At 44.2% G+C, this 18,538-nt stretch overlaps 3 protein-coding genes across 5 annotated transcripts in view; 2 read left to right on the plus strand and 1 right to left on the minus strand.

Moving 5' to 3' along the window:
• The window catches only part of MDN1 (midasin AAA ATPase 1), a 127,451-nt gene extending 120,261 nt beyond the window's left edge, over positions 1–7,190 (plus strand). The window contains exons 96-102 of the mRNA XM_084789073.1: positions 607–722; positions 1,326–1,500; positions 2,866–2,939; positions 3,411–3,525; positions 4,110–4,173; positions 5,523–5,665; positions 6,191–7,190. Of these exons, the coding sequence (XP_084645199.1) occupies positions 607–722; positions 1,326–1,500; positions 2,866–2,939; positions 3,411–3,525; positions 4,110–4,173; positions 5,523–5,665; positions 6,191–6,379 (876 nt within the window). The 3' untranslated portion in view covers positions 6,380–7,190. The remainder of the gene's footprint in view (positions 1–606; positions 723–1,325; positions 1,501–2,865; positions 2,940–3,410; positions 3,526–4,109; positions 4,174–5,522; positions 5,666–6,190) is intronic.
• A 7,024-nt stretch (positions 7,191–14,214) lies between these two features.
• Positions 14,215–16,240, plus strand: LYRM2 (LYR motif containing 2). Of its 3 annotated transcripts, none has more exons than XR_014780605.1 (4): positions 14,215–14,337; positions 14,682–14,822; positions 15,200–15,477; positions 15,998–16,240. XR_014780605.1 is itself a non-coding variant. In XM_084789148.1 (3 exons), the coding sequence occupies exons 1-3, from the start codon at positions 14,293–14,295 to the stop codon at positions 15,278–15,280; spliced, it is 267 nt and encodes an 88-aa protein (XP_084645274.1). In that variant the 5' UTR covers positions 14,215–14,292; the 3' UTR covers positions 15,281–16,240. The 3 variants fall into 3 exon arrangements, 1 of the variants encoding a protein (XP_084645274.1); XR_014780606.1 differs by having other exon boundaries at positions 16,045–16,240; XM_084789148.1 differs by having other exon boundaries at positions 15,200–16,240.
• Positions 16,241–16,376: 136 nt separating this feature from the next.
• Positions 16,377–18,538, minus strand: part of ANKRD6 (ankyrin repeat domain 6) — a 161,642-nt gene continuing 159,480 nt past the window's right edge. The window contains exon 17 of the transcript XR_014780602.1: positions 16,377–16,785. The gene's annotated coding sequence lies outside the window, so the exon portion shown is untranslated. The remainder of the gene's footprint in view (positions 16,786–18,538) is intronic.

An 18,538-nucleotide genomic window follows, 5' to 3' on the forward strand; every position in this document is an offset into this window, starting at 1 on the left:
TACAATATTATTCATCCCTGTATTTTTTGTTTCTCACCATTCTTCCTACCACGTGTATAACGTGCTCTGCTAGAGTTAGTGTAAAGCCTTTGTGTCCATGGATCTGCATACGGACAGGGAGTTTGTATGTTCTGTCGTTTTACCTTTTGAGAACTGAAGAGAGCTCAGGAACAAATGAGTTCCTCGTTCATATATGCCTCTGTGCAAAACATGCAGGTCCTGTTCTGTAGGTGACAGGAGCAAATTATCGATCTGGTTGTAAATTCCCATTGTGTTTTGGTTTTTCTAGACAGGGTTTCTCTGTGTAGCCTTGGCTATCCTGGGCTCACTTTCTAGACCAGCTGGCCTTGAACTCAGAGATCCACCTGCCTCTGCCTCCCGAGTGCTGGAATCAAAGGCGTGCACCACCATGCCTGGCCATAAATTCCCATTGTTAGCTGGCTTGTTTCAGTCTTTTTTCTTGGAACTGTAGGTTATGGTATTTGGGGACAAGGAGTCGGGTTTACATAGTTGGAGTGCTGCTTCCTAAGAAAAGCTTTAAGGTGCTTTTGCTGAGGTTCAGTTTCTGCTTCACATTCTAATAGTAATTCTGTTTTGCTGTCCTAGGAGAAGGCTGCAGCTGAGATGTGGCAGAATTACCTCGTCCTAACTGCATCTCTTTCACAACAGCTGTGTGAGCAGCTTCGTCTCCTATTAGAACCTACACAGGCAGCCAAGCTGAGGTAAGTCTTCCCCACTTTGAGGCCCTGAGATGTCAGTGTTAACCAGTTCAGTTACGCTCAGCAGTAAACATTTACAGTGTTAGCTTCTGGGTTGCCACTTCTGCTGTCTGAGCACCAGTGTGGTGTTTGCTATTGTCCCCCATTAGCTGCAAATAGTAATTGTGTGTATATGCTTTTCTGTGGTGAGACAGTACATACATGAAGGCAGGTCACATTCTGCAGTTCTGGGAAATAGCTGTAGATGTGCTGCTGTTTACTGTGCTTATCCTGTGGTACTCAGGATCAGAACCACATGTGGTCAAAGTCATGCTGTAGAAGAGAAAAGGGAAACATGAGGCTTTGTATTTAATACAGGAAATTTTATTTTCTAATTCTTTAAAATGCATCTTAGCTATTGTGGAAAAGTGTAGTTGTGACAACGGTGCTTTTGGCTGCAGTAAGGAGAAGCTATTTTGCTGTCTCAGGTGGATGGTAACACCTCATTTTGCTTGAGGACTAATTACTTGACACTGTAGGCTTTTAAGTTTTTCCAAAGTGATTTTGTCATAAATTGTGAGGCGTGAGCCTGTGTTCATCTTTGCTCCCATTGGATTCCTGTAACAGAGGAGATTATCGCACCGGGAAGCGGCTGAACATGCGAAAGATCATTCCATACATTGCCAGTCAGTTTCGAAAAGACAGGATTTGGCTTCGAAGAACCAAGCCCAGTAAACGGCAGTATCAGATTTGTCTGGCGATTGATGACTCTTCCAGCATGGTAGACAACCATACCAAACAGGTAAGGAGGGGCGTGAGAACCAAGCCGGGTTGTCCAGGAGAAGGGATAGGACGACTCTGCCTACACAGGGCCTTAAGGGCAAGCCATGATGGCGCAAATAAAGTTCTGTCCTTGTAACTTCACAGCTTAGCTGTGTGGGACTCAGAAAAAGAATGAGGTAGAAGTTACAGAAATGCCTCAAGCTCCCTGCTTTATTGTTTTCAGTGGGTATCTAAGAAGACTTTTATTTTCCACTTACTCATTAGCCTGAAACTTAGAGCCCACAAATTGGCAACTTTGCTTCCCCTAATCAATTAGACATGCTAGTAACCATTTGTAAATGAGTAACAGTTTCCTTCTTATTCCTTATTTCATGGGCTAGGATTTTACTTGGTTATGTGCACAGGAGTGTCATATCCAAAATATTAATAATTTTCGTTTTAAGGGATTTCAGGTTTTCTAGCTGACTTGATACTTAGTTTCTTTGGGCCTATCTTTAAATTGAATAGAACCTTTGAGCAGTGAAGCACAAAAGAAAAACAGAAAGCACATATTTTCCCTTTCCACTCAGAGGGAAAGAAAAATAGTAAGTAGGAAATTTTTGGGGTCTTCAGAACACTTAGAAAAATACAGTATGCCCCTCTCCCTTTTCAAATTCATTCTTCCCCAGCACCTGAAGACCCCAAGTGTACGCAGGGCTACACTCTGGGGTTCTTGATCGAGTTCACTGTCTCTGTCAGGGAAGTAAAAGGAAAGATCTCAAGGGCAACAGATGGTAACAGAGAAATCAGGCATTGCAGACAGAACCAGCAGTTGAAGGAAGGCATTTATTGGGGGTGAGGAAACCTGCACACAGAGAAAGACCTTCTGCATGGCATAATGGGGACTCAGAAATCTGAAAAATCCTGCTAATAAAGTTTTCTCACTCTGTCCTGTAGTCTGACTCTTAGTACATGAGAATGAGTTCAAACTGTTAAAGTTTAGTTACATATAAAAGATTTTATATAGGCTCTGCCGTGGAAAGCTACAGCTTTAAGCAGCTGTAGCACAGAGGACAGTCTGGGAGCACTGCAGCCTGAGCTGGTTATATGACATTTTGGCAGTATTGTTCACCTGTTTGCCATACAAAAAACAATGTGTTCTGTGAAGTCTTAAGCAAACTGGTTTGGAAGAGTTTTTTTTTTTTTTTTTTTTTTTGGTTTTTTGAGACAGAGTTTCTCTGTGTAGCCTTGGCTGTCCTAGACTCGCTTTGCAGACCAGGCTGGCCTCGAACTCACAGCGATCCGCCTGCCTCTGCCTCCCGAGTGCTGGGATTAAAGGCATGCGCCACCACGCCCGGCCTTTGGAAGAGTTTTGATGCCTTAATCTCATCTTTCTTCTTCATAGCTTGCATTTGAGTCGCTGGCTGTGATTGGTAACGCTTTAACCCTCCTCGAAGTGGGTCAGATTGCAGTGTGCAGGTAATGTTGCCTTTTAAAACTTATTTTTTTTTAACTTTATGTGTATGGGTGTTTTGCTTTTTTGTGTATCTGGGCACCACATGTGTACAATAAATTCTCTTGGAGGCCATAAATGGTGTTCGATCCCCTGGAACTGGAGTTACAGATAGTGGTGAGCCACACATGATTGGTAGGATCCGAACCTGGGTCCTCTGGAAGAGATGCTCTTAACCGCTGGCCATCTCTCCATCCTCTGATGTAACTTTTGGGGGTTTTGTTTTGTTTTGTTTTTCAAGGCACTGTATCTATGTGTAGCCCTGGCTGTCCTGGAACTTGCTTTGTAGACCAAACTGGCCTCCAGCTCAGAGATCTGCCTGCCTCTGCCTCCTGAGTTGCTGGGATTAAAGATGTGGGCTCCTGTTTCCAACCTTTACTGTTTTGATCACATGACTGAAAAAAGAAATCATATTGTGTCTGGTTTTTCATTCCAAGCTTTGGAGAGTCAGTAAAGCTATTGCATCCATTCCACGAGCAGTTTAATGATTCTTCAGGGTCTCAGATTCTACGGCTCTGCAAATTCCAGCAAAGGAAGACTAAGATCGCTCAGGTATGCTGAGACATCAAGGTGTGCTTTGCACCAGTTCTAAAGCTAAGAGACATTAATTGCTAGCCCTCCCCGCCCCTTGCACTTTGGAATTGGGACAGGCAGCATGACAATGCACAGTGTAGCATCAATCCATATGTTTCTAGAACAGTTTCCCTGATGTCCTTTAACCAAGCCGAAAGATCATTAACTTTGGCACAGTTGAACATTTGATGTTTGAAAAACAAAGTTATTGTCTAGTATCCCACTGGTCAGGTGGCTGTGGGCCTAGTCTCTCTCCTGTTAAGCCTAAAGACAAAACTATGGGAAGTAGAGCTAGAGATTTCCTGAGGAACATGAAACAACAGGCTTTCCTTCTCGTAGCTCTTGCTCTCAATCTGCCTTCATTTTTCCTCATGTTGTCATCCTCTCTTCCTTTGGAGTGACTTGTACAACACTAATAGAGCCACTAGCCAGTGACAGACTTGTCTGTACTTGAGTGTGTCAGTGCTGCACAGTACAAAGACAGACCATAGGTCAGAAGCCTCAGGTCTCTGTAGTTATAAATGGGGTCTTAAGTAGAATTAATCTGTGTTGGTTCTGTTTAGTTTCTAGAATCTGTAGCCAAAATGTTTGTAGCTGCACAGAAACTATCACAGAACGTCAATCCAGGTGAGCCACAGTCTTCCTCTTCGGTAACAGATTGCTTCTCTATCTCTACGGTTTTTCCCGTGTCTCTGCGCCCATCTTTTTTGTTCTAATTTGTGAGTGTGTATGTATGCAGATGTGTGTGTGCAGAGAAGCCCAAAGTTGGTGGTGGAAGCCTTCCTCGGTTGCTCCATTTATGTGCTTGTTCATCTGTTTATTTTTGAGAAAGAATCTTTCACTGAACTTACAGCTAGACTGGCCATGAAACCCCAGGTTTCCTTCTGTCTCCCAACACTGGGATTGCAGGCATACATCTGACCAAATGTGGGTGCTGGGTGTCCTAAGTCAACTCCTCATGCTTGCTTAGGAAGCATTTTACCAAAGGAGTCACCTTCCAAGTCCCTTGTGCCCCCCATCACCTTTTAAAAAAATATTTTCTATAGGAAAAAACATGAAGATTAAAATATTCTCTTTTTTTAAAAACACTCTTTTTAAAAATAATTTATCTTATTTTATATGCATTGGTGTGGGGGTGTTAGATCCCTTGGAACTGGAATTACACACAGTTGTGAGCTGCCATATAGGTGCTGGGAATTGAACCGGGGTCCTTTGGAAGAGCAGACAGTGCTCTTAACTGCTGAACCATCTTTCCAGACCCTAAAATACTCTCTATAGGAAAAAATGTAAAAAAAAAATACAATTCTTTATTCATTATTTATTCTGAACTCATTTTCAAGGCTTATAATTGATAAAGGCGCTAGATATGAAGTAGATTAAGTTCAGAGGTTTTTGTTTGTTTTGGGGGGTTGGTTTTTTGCGACAGGGTTTCTCTGTGTAGCCTTAGCTGTCCTGGATTCACTTTGTAGACGAGTCTGGCCTTTACCTCACAGTGATCCGCCTGCCTCTGCCTCCCTAGTGCTGGGATTAAAGGTGTGTGTGCCCACCGCACCTGCCTCTCATTTTATCACCTTTGCTAGTCTCCTTATCTCTGTGGTTGTTGGAGTCCACAGAAGGTCACAGAACAATCTGTGGAGTCAACTCTTGCTTTCTATCATGTGAGTCTCAAGGAGTCAGCTTATGTTGTCAGACAGCAGGTGCCTTTATCTGCTGAGCCTTCTGGGGGTCCCACACATGCTTTACTTTTAACGTCAATTGCTTCACAGTCCGAGTTTATCTAAATTGGACCTTCCGTTTGCTGTGCTGACCAATTGAGTGTCTTGTCTCTCCTGAGTAATAGGTCTGATCATAGGCTCCCTGTTTATGTGCAGAATGTGGCAATTCCTGTCCATCTCTAGAGAGCCCACGGGTGGTTTCCAGTTGTTAAAAATGAGTTTTGTTCTTTCTCTTCCTCCTCTAATGTACGGCTTCTGCAGAGACTGCGCAGCTACTCCTCATAGTTTCTGATGGACGAGGCCTTTTCCTTGAAGGCAAAGATAGAGTCCTGGCAGCAGTCCAGGCTGCCCAGAATGCCAACATCTTCGTCATTTTTGTTGTGTTGGATAATCCCAGTTCCCGGGTGAGTGAGCACCAAAAGCTACAATTCTGCAGATGAATCACCTTGTATGGCTGCATCTCTGTCGTCCTGAGACACTGGTGCTCCTGCAATGTGAAAAGCATTCTTCCCAACACAGAAAGTTATGAGTACGAGAGCAGAGATTCAGAGACTCAGAAAGCCATCCTATAGAATATAGCTTCCCTCTATGAAAAGGATAGCAGTTGCCAGAGTGGGCCCTGAGCTCCCTTTACATAAGGGACCAGCCTTTCCCATACCATCCCTGCAGGTTGCACTGATCCTGGCTGGAAAGATAGGTGGAGATTTCTCCATAGTGTAGAGACACTATTGCAGGGACAGCAGACTTTCTGATTTGTTCCTCTTCCTTGAACTGCTCCTTGTCCTAGAAGGGGCACTTAGAAAAAGCCGCCTTCTTCATGAACATTCTCTTAGGGAGGAATAAAAGTTCACAACTAACAAGGTCACTAGTAAGCTAGTCTAGGATCTGACTTAGTTTTCTTTTTCTTTTAAAATGTCTTTTGTTAACAGGATTCTATCTTGGACATTAAAGTACCAATATTTAAAGGACCAGGAGAGATGCCCGAGATTCGATCCTACATGGAAGAGTTCCCGTTCCCGTTTTACATCATTCTTCGGGATGTGAATGCACTTCCAGAGACCCTCAGCGATGCCCTCAGGCAGTGGTTTGAGCTGGTGACAGCGTCTGACCACTCATAGAGCAGAGCAGGCTGTGGACAGCTGTCTGTGAGCTCAGTGCTCCGATACCACTTCATCTTGGACCTGATTCTATTTTAATGTACTTTTTATTGCACTAAACATTTGTATTTACAGCACAGCAGAGCTTGGTGTGAGCTCTCGAGCTCCCTGCTGTGCTGGCGCAGGCCGTTCACAGCAGTGCAGGGCTCCCGACTAGATGGGATGCTTTCATAAAGCAATCAGTAAAGACGATCACAGAGCTACACAAAACAGTGAAGCAGCGTGCTGTGCCCTCCACAGTGGCTGCCTCAGGAGACTATGCAATAATAGGTGATTCTCCCTATTTCATTCTCTGACTGCCGTAGTCCCTTGCTGTAATTTATTTCTTTAGCCACCCCCATCCCCAGTGTTAAGAGGAGGAATTATTCCTCGTACTGCTTTCAAAGCTACCCTGAGCCAGTCTCATCGTGGAAAGGAGTAAAAGAATGCTGAATGCTGTGTCCACAAGAACTGAACAGCTCCATCTCCCCTCACTCACACAAGCACAGTAGTGTTAGGTTTTGTTTGCTTGGAGTGAGGTCAGTTTTGCTTGGCCAGAAAGCAGTGTTTGAATACTTGAAATCATGTGCTGTGTTCTATTTAAATGTTGTTTGTAGGCATTGTGCTGTACAGCTGTTTCCAGGTCTGTTTGCAGATTACACTGTGAAGTGTGCCACCCTCATGTTGTGGTCATCAAAGTGTCCTAAAGCATGTACTTAAAGTTATATTATTTTTTATTCAAAAACGCTATGCAGCTTATATTCTGAAAACTATTAAATAACTGTTAATCTTTGGTCATTTTGTTGTTTGATTTTGGGGTTTTGTGTTTGTTTATAGACAAGGTTTCTCTGTATATCCCTGGCTATCCTGGAACTTACGGAGATCCACCTACCTCGGCCTCTCTTGAGTGCTGGGATCACAGGCCTGCATCACCACGCCTGGCTTTTTTTTATTGATCTTACTGGAGTATGAGGATTATGACAGGATTGTAAAGAGTGTGTTTGGAACTTGATCCTATAACTCTTGTCCCATATTGCATTGACTGCAGTTCTAATCAACATGTCTAGCTGATATGTATTCAGTGTTCTGCCTGCATGTACACCTGCATGCCAGAAGAGGGCAACCAGACTGTGAGCTACCATGAGGTTGCTGGAAATTGAAGTCAGGACCTTTGGAAGAGCAACCAGTGCTCTTAAACCTCTAACCCATCTCTCCAGCCCCAAGGATTTTTTTTTTTTTAATACTTATTTACCTATTTTATGTCTTGAGTGCTCTACTAGCATGTATGCCTGCAGGCCAGAAGAGGGCGTCAGATAACATTACAGATGGTTGTGAGCCACCATGTGGTTGCTGGGAATTGAACTCAGGACAGCCAGTGCTCTTAAGGGACAAGCAGCACAGTTGGCATGCTGTCATAATAATCTTGTTCAGATCACCTTCCCATTGCCATAGTCTCAAAATCATCTAGTCAGAACACCCTGTGAAGGTGGGCATGGTGGTGCAGTGCACACTTTTATCCCAGGGCTTGAAAGGCAGAGACAGGTGAACTCTTGAGTCCCAGGATTACATAATATCAGAAGAGCAGTAAGGCTATATGCAGCTGCAGCAGGGCTGGTCTCTGGTGGTCTCAAGCAGTCATGGGTTGCATAATAACATGATGGTGTCATTGTATAAGTACAGTCTGACACTTAAACAGCTATAAGGTTAGTCAGTATATTCTCATGAGACCACCACCAATATTGTCATCCCGTTACCTGACAGTGACTCTACTCAGATGTCCACTAGAGCTGCACTTGGGTCACAGACTTCAAATATACTGTTTCTTCTCAGCACTCTTAGCAAAGACATAAGTTGTTAAACATGTATCTTAAACCAGCTTTTGTTAGTCTGAGGAGACCTATAAGCTTAGATTTTTTATCATCGTATACAATATATTCTATACAAGAGCTGAATCACATATACAGTATGTTGTAGCAAATACAACCTTAAGTTTTTATCGTACAAAAATCCATACTAATACTAAATATTGGAGACTTGGTATTGCTTCCTTAGTCTAAAAAGGAGATCATTATAAACAGCTCACTAGGACTAAGAAGTTTTGCAATTGTTCTATGCCACATAGTCATCTGTGGTGAAGTCACATTGGTATGTACTCTTTAACTTTAGTAAACATGTCTACCAGCCACATGCTGCTTGCATCTTTATGAGGCCATCAGCCAAGACAGAAGAGAGCCACATTATTGTGGTTTATGGCTCAGGGGTTAAGAGCATTGGCTGCTCTTCTAGAAGTTCAATTCCCAGCAGCCACACGGTGGCTCAAAATCATCTATAATGCGATCTGATGCCCTCTTCTGACCTGCAGTCTACATGCAGGCAGAACACTGTATATATAATAAATAAATCTTTAAAAAAAAAAAAAAAAGAAAAGAAAAAAACTGTTTTCAAGCCTGGTGTGGTGGCACACGCCTTTAATCCCAGCACTGTGGGAGGCAGGGGCAGGCGGATCACTGAGTTTGAGGCCATCCTCGTCTACAAAGCAAGTCCAGGACAGCCAAGGCTACACAGAGAAACCCTGTCTTAGAAACAAACATGTTTTGTTAGTAGATCTGTATGTTTTTAATGACTAAGAGTTGATCCAAGTTACATGTATATATCCTAAATGAGTAGAATCACAGATACACCCATGTTTTTTTAATTATAAGCCTTTTGTTATAAGTTTAAAGCCAAATTTTGTTACAAATTGTATAGATCTTTTAACCATATCTAAGAAGCAACTAGCAGATCCTGAAAAAAAAAGAGTTTCCACCATCATCTTAGGAGATTTTTTTTTTTTTTAAAAGCAGCGCAGAGAGAAATCATAGAAATATCTCAGGCTGGAGCCAGAAAAGTACAGGATAAAAGAACCAGAAAGTATCTTTAGTGGAGAGACCCATACAGGTATAGTAAGTCAGAGCAGAGGGAGAGAATCCAGGCTGCAGTTCCTGGGGGGCTGGAGGGGAGAGAGCAGGAGAGAAGACGTGTCCACCAGAGTACAGCAGGCCAGAGGCTCAGCAGGCTGCGCTAGCCAGACAAGCACAGAAGTCCGCATAGAGGGCACAGCTGGACAGATGGAAGCAGCAGTTGAAGACTCAGACTCTAGATTTGGAATCAGATTCGCATATAATCCATACACACCTTCAGAGACTTGGTCCAGAGGGGATGCTGCAGGTGACAGCAGGGTTGTGCTGGGTGTGTGCGTGCTGCAGCGACTTACTTTGTCCTTTTCTGTCCTGCCTGCTAGGTCTCCTGCTCCCACTTTGGAACAAACAACCATCAACCATAATTTAAAGACAGTGTGTGTGGGAGACCAAACAAAAACAGGCAGGGCTTGGATCAGAGAAAAAAAAAATAGGGAATGGGGAATTTCTTTCCATTTCCCCAATTGTTGGCAGTAGTTATAGAGGCTGCTGGACAGCCATTTTGATTCATTGTGTAAGGGTATTGAGGCCAGGTTTGACTGCAGAAGCAGATAAATTTAGAGGCCCATAAGTTGGGTGCCGGATAAAGAGTCCCACTGTTCTGTGGGTAAGGAAAAGGGGACAGTCCAAGGCCTGAAGCCCAAGGTGTCCCCAGGACTTGGGGACCAAACAAGGAAATCAAGCTGATCAGTGGATTGTCACTACACTAGATAGGGGTTAGGGCTGAGAAACCCAAGCAGACAGGGCTCCTGGTACCAGGACTTTTACATAAAGCCAAAAGGCTAAAACTAGCCACCACTACCCCCCCAAAAAAAACAAGCTTCACTCAAGGGAAAGGGTCAACTGTAGCCTTAAAAACTGGCTGGGGAGTGAGTCTAGGACAGCCAAGGCTGCACAGAGAGACCCTGTCTCGAAAAACCAGAAAAAACAAACAAACAAACAAAACAAAACTGGCTGGGGGGGCTGGAGAGATGACTCAGAGGTTAAGAGCACTGACTGTTCTTCCAAAGGTCCTTGAGTTCAATTCCCAGCAACCACATGGTGGCTCACAACCATCTATAATGTGATCTGAGCCCTCTTCTGGTGTGTGGGCAGACTACTGTATAAATAATAAATAAATCTTAAAAAAAAAAAACTGGCTGGGGGCACCTCTACCTCCAAAAATACCAGTGGTATACTGGATGCTCAACAGTCACTCCCCTGAATCCATGAAAGCACTGACACTGACCAAAGGGGAAACTTACCAACTGCCACTCTTAGATGGGGTACCTAGCAACCAGTGAGCCATAAGGTGAGTCTGTTGCAGGTGGACCAGACATAAATGATACGGTCCTAGTATAGCTTAGGGCCCTTCTCCCCAGGGAGTATTGTGCAGGTACCAGGATGTCTAGCCAAGTCACAAAACACCAATGTTAAGGGTTTGCTGTGGAAGTACTCTGGCAGATGGTGCTCTCAGAGATCACACCATGCAGCAGATCTCACTCGAGAGATTTATTGGAGGAGTTGAAAGGCCGAGAGGTGGGGGGTTGTGGGGAGACAGCAGGCCATGGTGGTGGGACCTTTTTTTTGTTTGTTTTGTTTTGTTTTTCAAGACCTGTTTCTCTGTGTAGCCTTGGCTGTCCTGGACTCAACGTTGTAGATAGACCAGGCTGGCCTCAAACTCACAGCAATCCACCTGCCTCTGCCTCCCGAGTACTGGGATTAAAGGCATGCGCCAGCACCACCTGGCTGGTGGGGACCTCTTAAAGAGTAGATTTTGCTGCTTTTGGTGGCTGGTGATGATGTGGCTGCTATTGCTGAGTCACTGAAGGCAGGCTAGGAGGAGCACCTGGGAATCAACTTCAAGATTGTGAACTGAAAAACGAACAAACAAACCTGTTTCTTCTTTTGGTTAAGCCTAGGTCAAGAGGCAGAGCAAGAAACCAGCTGGCGGGGGCTGGAGAGATGGCTCAGCGGTTGAGAGCACTGACTGTTCTTCCAGAGGTCATGAGTTCAATTCCCGACAACCACACTCTGGCCTGCAGATGTATATGCAGGCAGAGCTCTGTATACATACTAATAAATAATAAATCTTTAAAGAAAGAAAGAAAGAAAGAAATCCGCTGGCGGGGAGTAAACAGAAAGGAGGGACATTGAGTTGAGGGTATCTCACACAGCATGGAGAAGGAGGAAAGGCTTTTTCCAACTACTTTTCCTTCTGGGACATTGGCTGAGTCAGAGGGTCAACCAGGTGCCTTCTCTGCCTGAGCTAGCAGGCTTTCACCACTGCATCTGGCTCCTGATGGAAGGGTTGGGATATTGTTTCCAAAACAGGAAGTAGCTGAGAGGTCCACATCCTGATGTAGAGGCAGCAGGGAGAGAGAACACTGGGCCTACCATGGGCTTTTGAAACCAGGAAGCCCACCCCCCAGGGACACACTTACTCTAATAAGGCTACACCTAATCCTCAAGTAGTGCCAGTCCCTGGTGACTAAGCATTCAAATATATGAGTTTATGTGGGTCATTATTCAAACCACCACATTCCATGTATGTAATTTGGATTCAACTCTTTAAGGAAATGAAAAAATTCTTTAAAAGAATGGTAAGATAAAAATGTTAATAAAGATAATAAAGTATGAGGTTATATTTTTGATAAAAAGGGTTTTAAAAATGCCCTTACTCCCAGCACTTGGGAAGCCGAGGCAGGCAGATCTCAGTGAGTTTGAGGCCAGCCTGGTCTACAAAGTGAGTCCAGGACAGCCAAGACTACACAGAGAAACCTCTTGAAAAAAAAAAAAGTTCCCAAGAGAGTTTTAGATACTATAAGATAGAGACTCTGCCACAGGGCCAGTCAGCTATGGCTAGACTATGGACAATCATCTAAACACTAAGTGGCGAGTGTCATCCCATGGACCCTCCATATCCAGGTAAAGAAAACAACACGACCCAAGAAGGAAGAAGCTCAGATGTGACCCTCCACCCAGACCAGCCTCACCTTCCAGAGACTACAGTGGGGGCCATGAAGCCCCTTCCTCCTGTTGAACTCAGAGTAATATTGGCTATGATGTTTCCTACAGGGTTTACCCCAATGGCTGTATCTAAAAGTAATAGTTTTGTAAAAATAAATAAAAACTAAAAAATTAAATTAATTTTAAATTAAAATTTAAAAATCTGAGTTATTTATTGAGTTATTCCTAACTATATATTCAAATATCAGTTGGCTCTTACAAGCAATACATTTAAAAAGTGACTAAGGTAAGGCCTTCTGGTCTTGATCTTATCCTGATGTGTCTGCTCAGGCACATTTTTAGTCCCTTAAACACCTTGAAAAGTCATGTCCACTTTGGCAGCACATTTGGGTCTTTCCATGGCTCAGATACATAACCAAATCTGCTGGTTGTATAGACAAAACAAATGTGACCAGGTTTCCTTGACTTACACCGGACAGTGATGTCGCCATGGTTTTCTGTCTTTAAAAACGCTGTACCCTGAGGTTTGGTGGTGAGAGATTATTTAAGGCAGAACCTTTTCAGTCAATTTAGTAACACTGCATTGACTTTTAAAGCTTTTCGATTCAAAATATAAATCTTTGAGACGGGGAATGTATGCCCATATGACAACACTGCTTGGGGCTAGTACGATTGTAGAGAAAAGAACGTACAAAATACCTGTTCTCTGTGCCCAATTTATAGACCCAGCACTAAGTCAGAATTCCCATAAATATCTCCAGGTGATGTGGAGAGAAACAGCTCAGTGCCTTTCCAAGGGTCATAGGGGGAAAAAGAAATATCCTAACAAGAAACTTCTGGATCTGCCAGACAACAACAAAAAGGCGAAATTTATACCTTGATACTAGTCCAAGATAAAACAAGCCTGAACGGATTGTTCAGATCGCAAAAGACCCTGCAGTCAAAAAGATTACCAAGATGGCCAGAGAACAGTATGAATTACTTAGTAAATGAATTTTTAGTCTAGTTGCTGGGAAAGAACTTAGATCCATATATAAATAATAGCTTTCAGATGGAGTAAACATATTTAAAGAAAACTGATCAGTATAATACAATTTTACAACACCTCTGAGTAGAGGATGAAATCATAGTTTCAAAAGAAACAAATGTTAACGTAGAGTTAAAGCTGTATATATAAAGAAATTACCCAAAGGCCACTGAAATGGCTCATACAGTAAAGATACTTTGCCCCCATACTTGATGATACAAGCTCGATCCTCAAGACCCCGCATTAGAGAAAATGTGAAAAAGCACACGGGGATAGGCATTACTTATAATGCCTGAGAAAGTAAACACTGGAAATTAGAATTGTATGCGTCTGGAGCTGTTCTGGGCAGTGCATACAGTACACCTGCGAGGGACAAGCTGTTTCACTGTACCAGTCAGAGATGAAGCCATAATGGCGAGGGTGGGAGGGTAGAGGGGTGGGGGTGGGGGGGAGAACACAGCTGGGAAGTGTTAGGAGTGAAGGCATTTAGCAGGTGCTCAATGCTGCATAGCTGGGTATTTTTGGCTCTACGTTGATTCGAAACAGCACTACCTGGAAAATAATCTCGTAGAGAGTCACTAATCTGACTTCTGAGTGTGTGGTGTGTAGGGCACAAATAAAAAAGTGAGAGGCCCCATGAGTAGGGGAAGTTCACAGAGCAGGCAGGGACCTGCTGGAGGACAAGGCTTGCAGGATTCAAATTGAAGTTACTAGTTTAATGTCGGTCCTTTTCGGCTATACACATCAAGGGTGCTCAAAATGCACACAATTTCTCCCCTCCAGTAAAACGATTACTAGCTCCTGTGTGACGTTCCTTACGTTCACAGATAACAGCAGAAACCCAGCCTCTCCCGTTCGATTCCTAGGAACCAGGTTCGCCCGCCCCCTACTTCCGCTTCTGTATCCAGACAGCCCGGGCCACTTCCGCTCTTGCGCACCAGGCAGCTGCCTCCAAAGGCAACATGGCTGCTTCTCGCTTACCTCCTGCGGCACTGACGCTGAAGCAGGTATCCACGGCTCTCCTAGCCCTGCAGGGCCCTGGCGTATTCTTAACTGCATTGATTGAGGCCGGGGCTCCGCTCGTGTAGGGTTGACTCCGTGGTCTTTTGAGGCACTCGGCCCAAGGCGTGGGTCACCCCAGCCACCCCGGGTCTCAGCTTGCAGCCTCAGCCTCCGGAGGGCGGGCGTGATAAATATGCACTCCCGAAGCAAACCTCTGGGATGAACCTTGATTTTTGTCTCGCTCTGTTTGGCATTGAGGACCAAAGGAACATCTCTGGTTACAGTTTGGGTGCCGAGTGGGAGGCAGTGGCTATGTGATTGTAATTTGCATTTCTCCATCCCTGAGCAGTTCCTGAGAAGGCAGCAAGTTCTCCTCCTCTACAGGAAGATTTTGCGGGTCATTAGGCAAGTTCCAAGCGATGCTGACCGAAAATACCTTCAGGACTGGGCCAGGGAAGAATTTAAACGAAACAAAAGTGCCACAGAAGAGGTGAGAGCGAGACCACACTGGGGCTGCGGCTCCTTTGTCCTGTTGTGTTCTTGAACTTGTGAAGTTTAGCGAACATCTTGAAATACGCCACTGAAGTGGCTCAATTTCGACCGCTGCTGACTTCCCACTGGTGTTTTGAAATTGTTAGGCAGCAGCAGCTGGTTTCCTACAGTGTAGCCTAGCATCTGGCTTTCCACTTCCCCCGACTGTGTTTTTTCTTGCGTAGGGGTTTTTGGTGTAGGGGTTGAATGTGGCGCCTTGGGCATGGTAAGACCACAGCCACAACCTGTAACTAGCTGCTGTTGGTTCTTGAGTGTAGTAGATAAAAGTAACAGAACTGTGCCGTGGTTAATCTGGTGATTCCCTTCCTTCCACAGGATACAATCCGGATGATGATGACTCAAGGCAAGATGCAGCTAAAGGAATTAGAAAGGACACTCGCTTTAGCCAAATCTTAACTGAGAGATGTTTTCAGATCCCCGTGTGTTTTGCACAGGCTCAAAGCCACTGTCACAAGGCACCAGTAAAATGAAAAGATGATCACTGTAATGGAGAATGCCAATCAAGGTGTTAACGTTTCCACTACACTGGCTGTAATTAAAAGATGAACTTATGTGACGGCAAGAGCTTGGAGACATGCATGGTTTGTGTGAAGGTAACATGACAGCCACTTTAAAAAACAGACTATTCTTGAAAAGGCAGTGAGGGTGGGGTTGGGAAGATGGCTCCACGGTTAAGGCTCTTGCTACCAAGGACCTGAGTTTGATCCCTGACCCATGTGGTGCAAGGATAAAGCCAGGCCAGAAAGTTGTTCTTCCATACAGCCACAAAAAATGAGTAATTAAAAATAACAAAGGTGACATTGCACTTGGTGGTGCACACCTTTAATCCCAGCACTTGGGAGGCAGATCACTGTGATCTTAGACCAGCCTGATCTACAAAGCGAGCCCAGGACAGCCAAGGCTACTCAGAGAAACCCTGTCTCAAAAAAAAAAAAAAAAAAGACAAAAAGAAAAAAAAAAACAACAAAAAGGGTGACCTCATACTTTAGCAAGTCTCCAACCAAGAGAACTGAAGCCATACCTATAAAAAGTGTATTACAGAGCTTAGCATCCTTTGACTTTTCAAGAGGGTTTCTGTGTGTAGCTAAGGCTGTCCTAAAACTCACTTTGTAGACCCTGCTGGCCTTGAACTCAGAGATCCTCCTGCCTCTGCCTCCCAGGGGCTAGGATTAAAGGTGCACACCACCACTTCCAGATGAATTCATGATAACCAGATCCTAGATTCGCCATTTCTACTAACTGATGCAGCTCTCAGCTTTGAAGGTAAGCTTTACAGCCCAGGGGAGATGCCTGGGATGGTTTTGGCTGGAGGCAGGAGAGCTTTGTGTCTTTTTCAATAAACAGTTAACAACACGATACAGAGTATGTGTGGATTTCACTGTGCCACCTTCAAACTGTCAGAGTATGGTATGTTGTGACCCTTATATCTCAAGCCATTAAAAAAACAACAAAAAGGGAATGGCAGTGTACTGACTAAAGGGACATACTCTAGAAAAGTGGGTCTCAAGTTGTGGGTCATCACCCTTTTGGGGCCAAATGACTCTTTTACGGGGGGGGGGGGTCATCTCATATCAGATATTTACAATTCAAAACTAGCAAAATTATAGCTATGAAGCAGCAATGAAATAACTTTATGGTTGGGGTCACCACAACTAACTGCATTAGGAAGATTGAAAACTTACAACTTCCTTGAAAAACCTGCTTTGCCCTTCAAAGTTGTGAGGTGACCTACTTCAGGCGTGTCCTGGTTTGATTAAGACCACGGGGCATCTGGAGCTTTGGAAATAAATGAGAACATCAGAACACCAAAAAGAGGAGGGCAGAGTGGGCAGTTAACTCCTGCGCCTGACACCCACATGCAACACTGAGCCATCACGGAGACTCTTGCACACTGCATTCTCCTGCAAAAGTTGGAAAAAGAAACACGTTACAAAGAGGACATCAATACACTTGAGATGAAAATTATGTACAATTTAGAGAAGTGTGAAAGCTTGTTGACAATTGTGAAATTATCCTGCAAGCAGAGGTCCATGTCCCACCAACAGAACAGAGAACCCAAGCCAGGAACATGACTCAGTATCCTGTACTGGATGCCTAAAAAACGGTGCAAAATGTGCTTGACCTAGGTTTCCAGAGCACAGCACCACGACCTTAGGGTCTCGTGCATAGCTTTGTGTGATAGTGATCTAATACAGAATGCTTTTGGTTTTGGTTTTCCAAGACAGGGTTTCTCTGTAGTTGAGGCTGTCCTCAAACCCACAGAGATCCACCTGCCTCTGTCTCAAATGCTGCAATTAAAGGTGTGCACCACCACACCCATCCCAAGATGTTTTGTGTGTGTCCCATCCCCCCCTCCCCCATCCCCTCTGTGTAGCCTTGGCTGTCCTGGACTCGCTTTGTAGACCAGGCTGGCCTAGAACTCAGGGTGATCCGCCTGCCTCTGCCTCCTGAGTGCTGGGATTAAAGGTGTGCGCCACCACGCCCAGCTTCCAAGGTGTTTTTATAAACCAATTTTGTTTGGTTTTTCAAATATACAGCCTATGCAACCATTTGTGAACAATTTGGGGGTTTTATTTTGTTTTTGAAACAGATTTTCCTGTCCTAATTCTCCTGCTTCTAAGTATCAGGATTTTAGATGTGAGCCACCCATGCTTTCTATGAACTGTCTTGAAGACTTCAAATATTTGCCTAGGTGGTCTTGTTGACATGCAAATTCAAATATAGTCTAAAATCTTCAAACTAAACAACACTCTATAGATGTGAAAGATTGATGGTGGTCTAACAGTGGTGTACAGAGAATTCTTTGTTTTTGTATTTTTAAGACAGTATTTGTCTGTGTAGTCCTGGCTGTCCTGGACTCCCTTTGTAGACCAGGCTGGCCTCAACTCAGAGATCCACCTGCCTCTGCCTCTTGAGTGCCGGGATTTAAGGTGTGTGCCACCACACCTGGTCCAGAGAATTATTCAAAAGCACGGCTGTCAGAGTCTCAAGGCAAGCTGGGGTTTGATTTTGGGTTTTTGTTTTGTTTTGTTTTGTTAGCTCACTGTGTAGCTCTGGCTGGCCTTGAACTCAGAACCTCCTGCCTTTGCCAAGTGTCACAATTAAAGATGTGCACACCACACTCTGCCTAGTAATTTTTTTTGTTTTTTTTTTCCTGCCTAGTAATTTTTAAGGCAAGTAAAACAACGAACTGTGTTCAAAGGGAAAGGCTGGTGCAACACCCTGCTCTCCCCTCATTTCGAAGGGACAGTTCTATTTTCCTCACTCTGCGTATTTTACCCTGCAGAGGTTTTGGCCTTTTTTTGTTTTTTGAGACAGGGTTTCTCTCTGTAGCCTTGGCTGTCCTGGAACTCACTTTATAGACTAGGCCGGCCTTGAACTCACAGAGATCCACCTGTTTCTGCCTCCCTGAGTGCTGGGATTAAAGAGTATGTAACCACTTCCTGGTTGTTGTTCTTTAATGATTTTTATGTTAATATTTCACCTGAACAAATGAGTGAGGGTGACATCCCTTGGAACTGGAGTTACAGTTGTGAGTTGTCACTGGGTGCTCAGAATTGACCCTGGGTCATGAGGAAGTCCTTTTATTAATGTTTTCCTTGGGTACGGGACCACAGTCAAGGTGATGGTCAGATGGCACTGCTGGGGAAGTTT

Source organism: Acomys minous, assembly GCF_964271855.1.
Source record: "Acomys minous genome assembly, chromosome: 1".
In the NCBI taxonomy this organism is placed as follows: Eukaryota; Metazoa; Chordata; class Mammalia; order Rodentia; family Muridae; genus Acomys; species Acomys minous.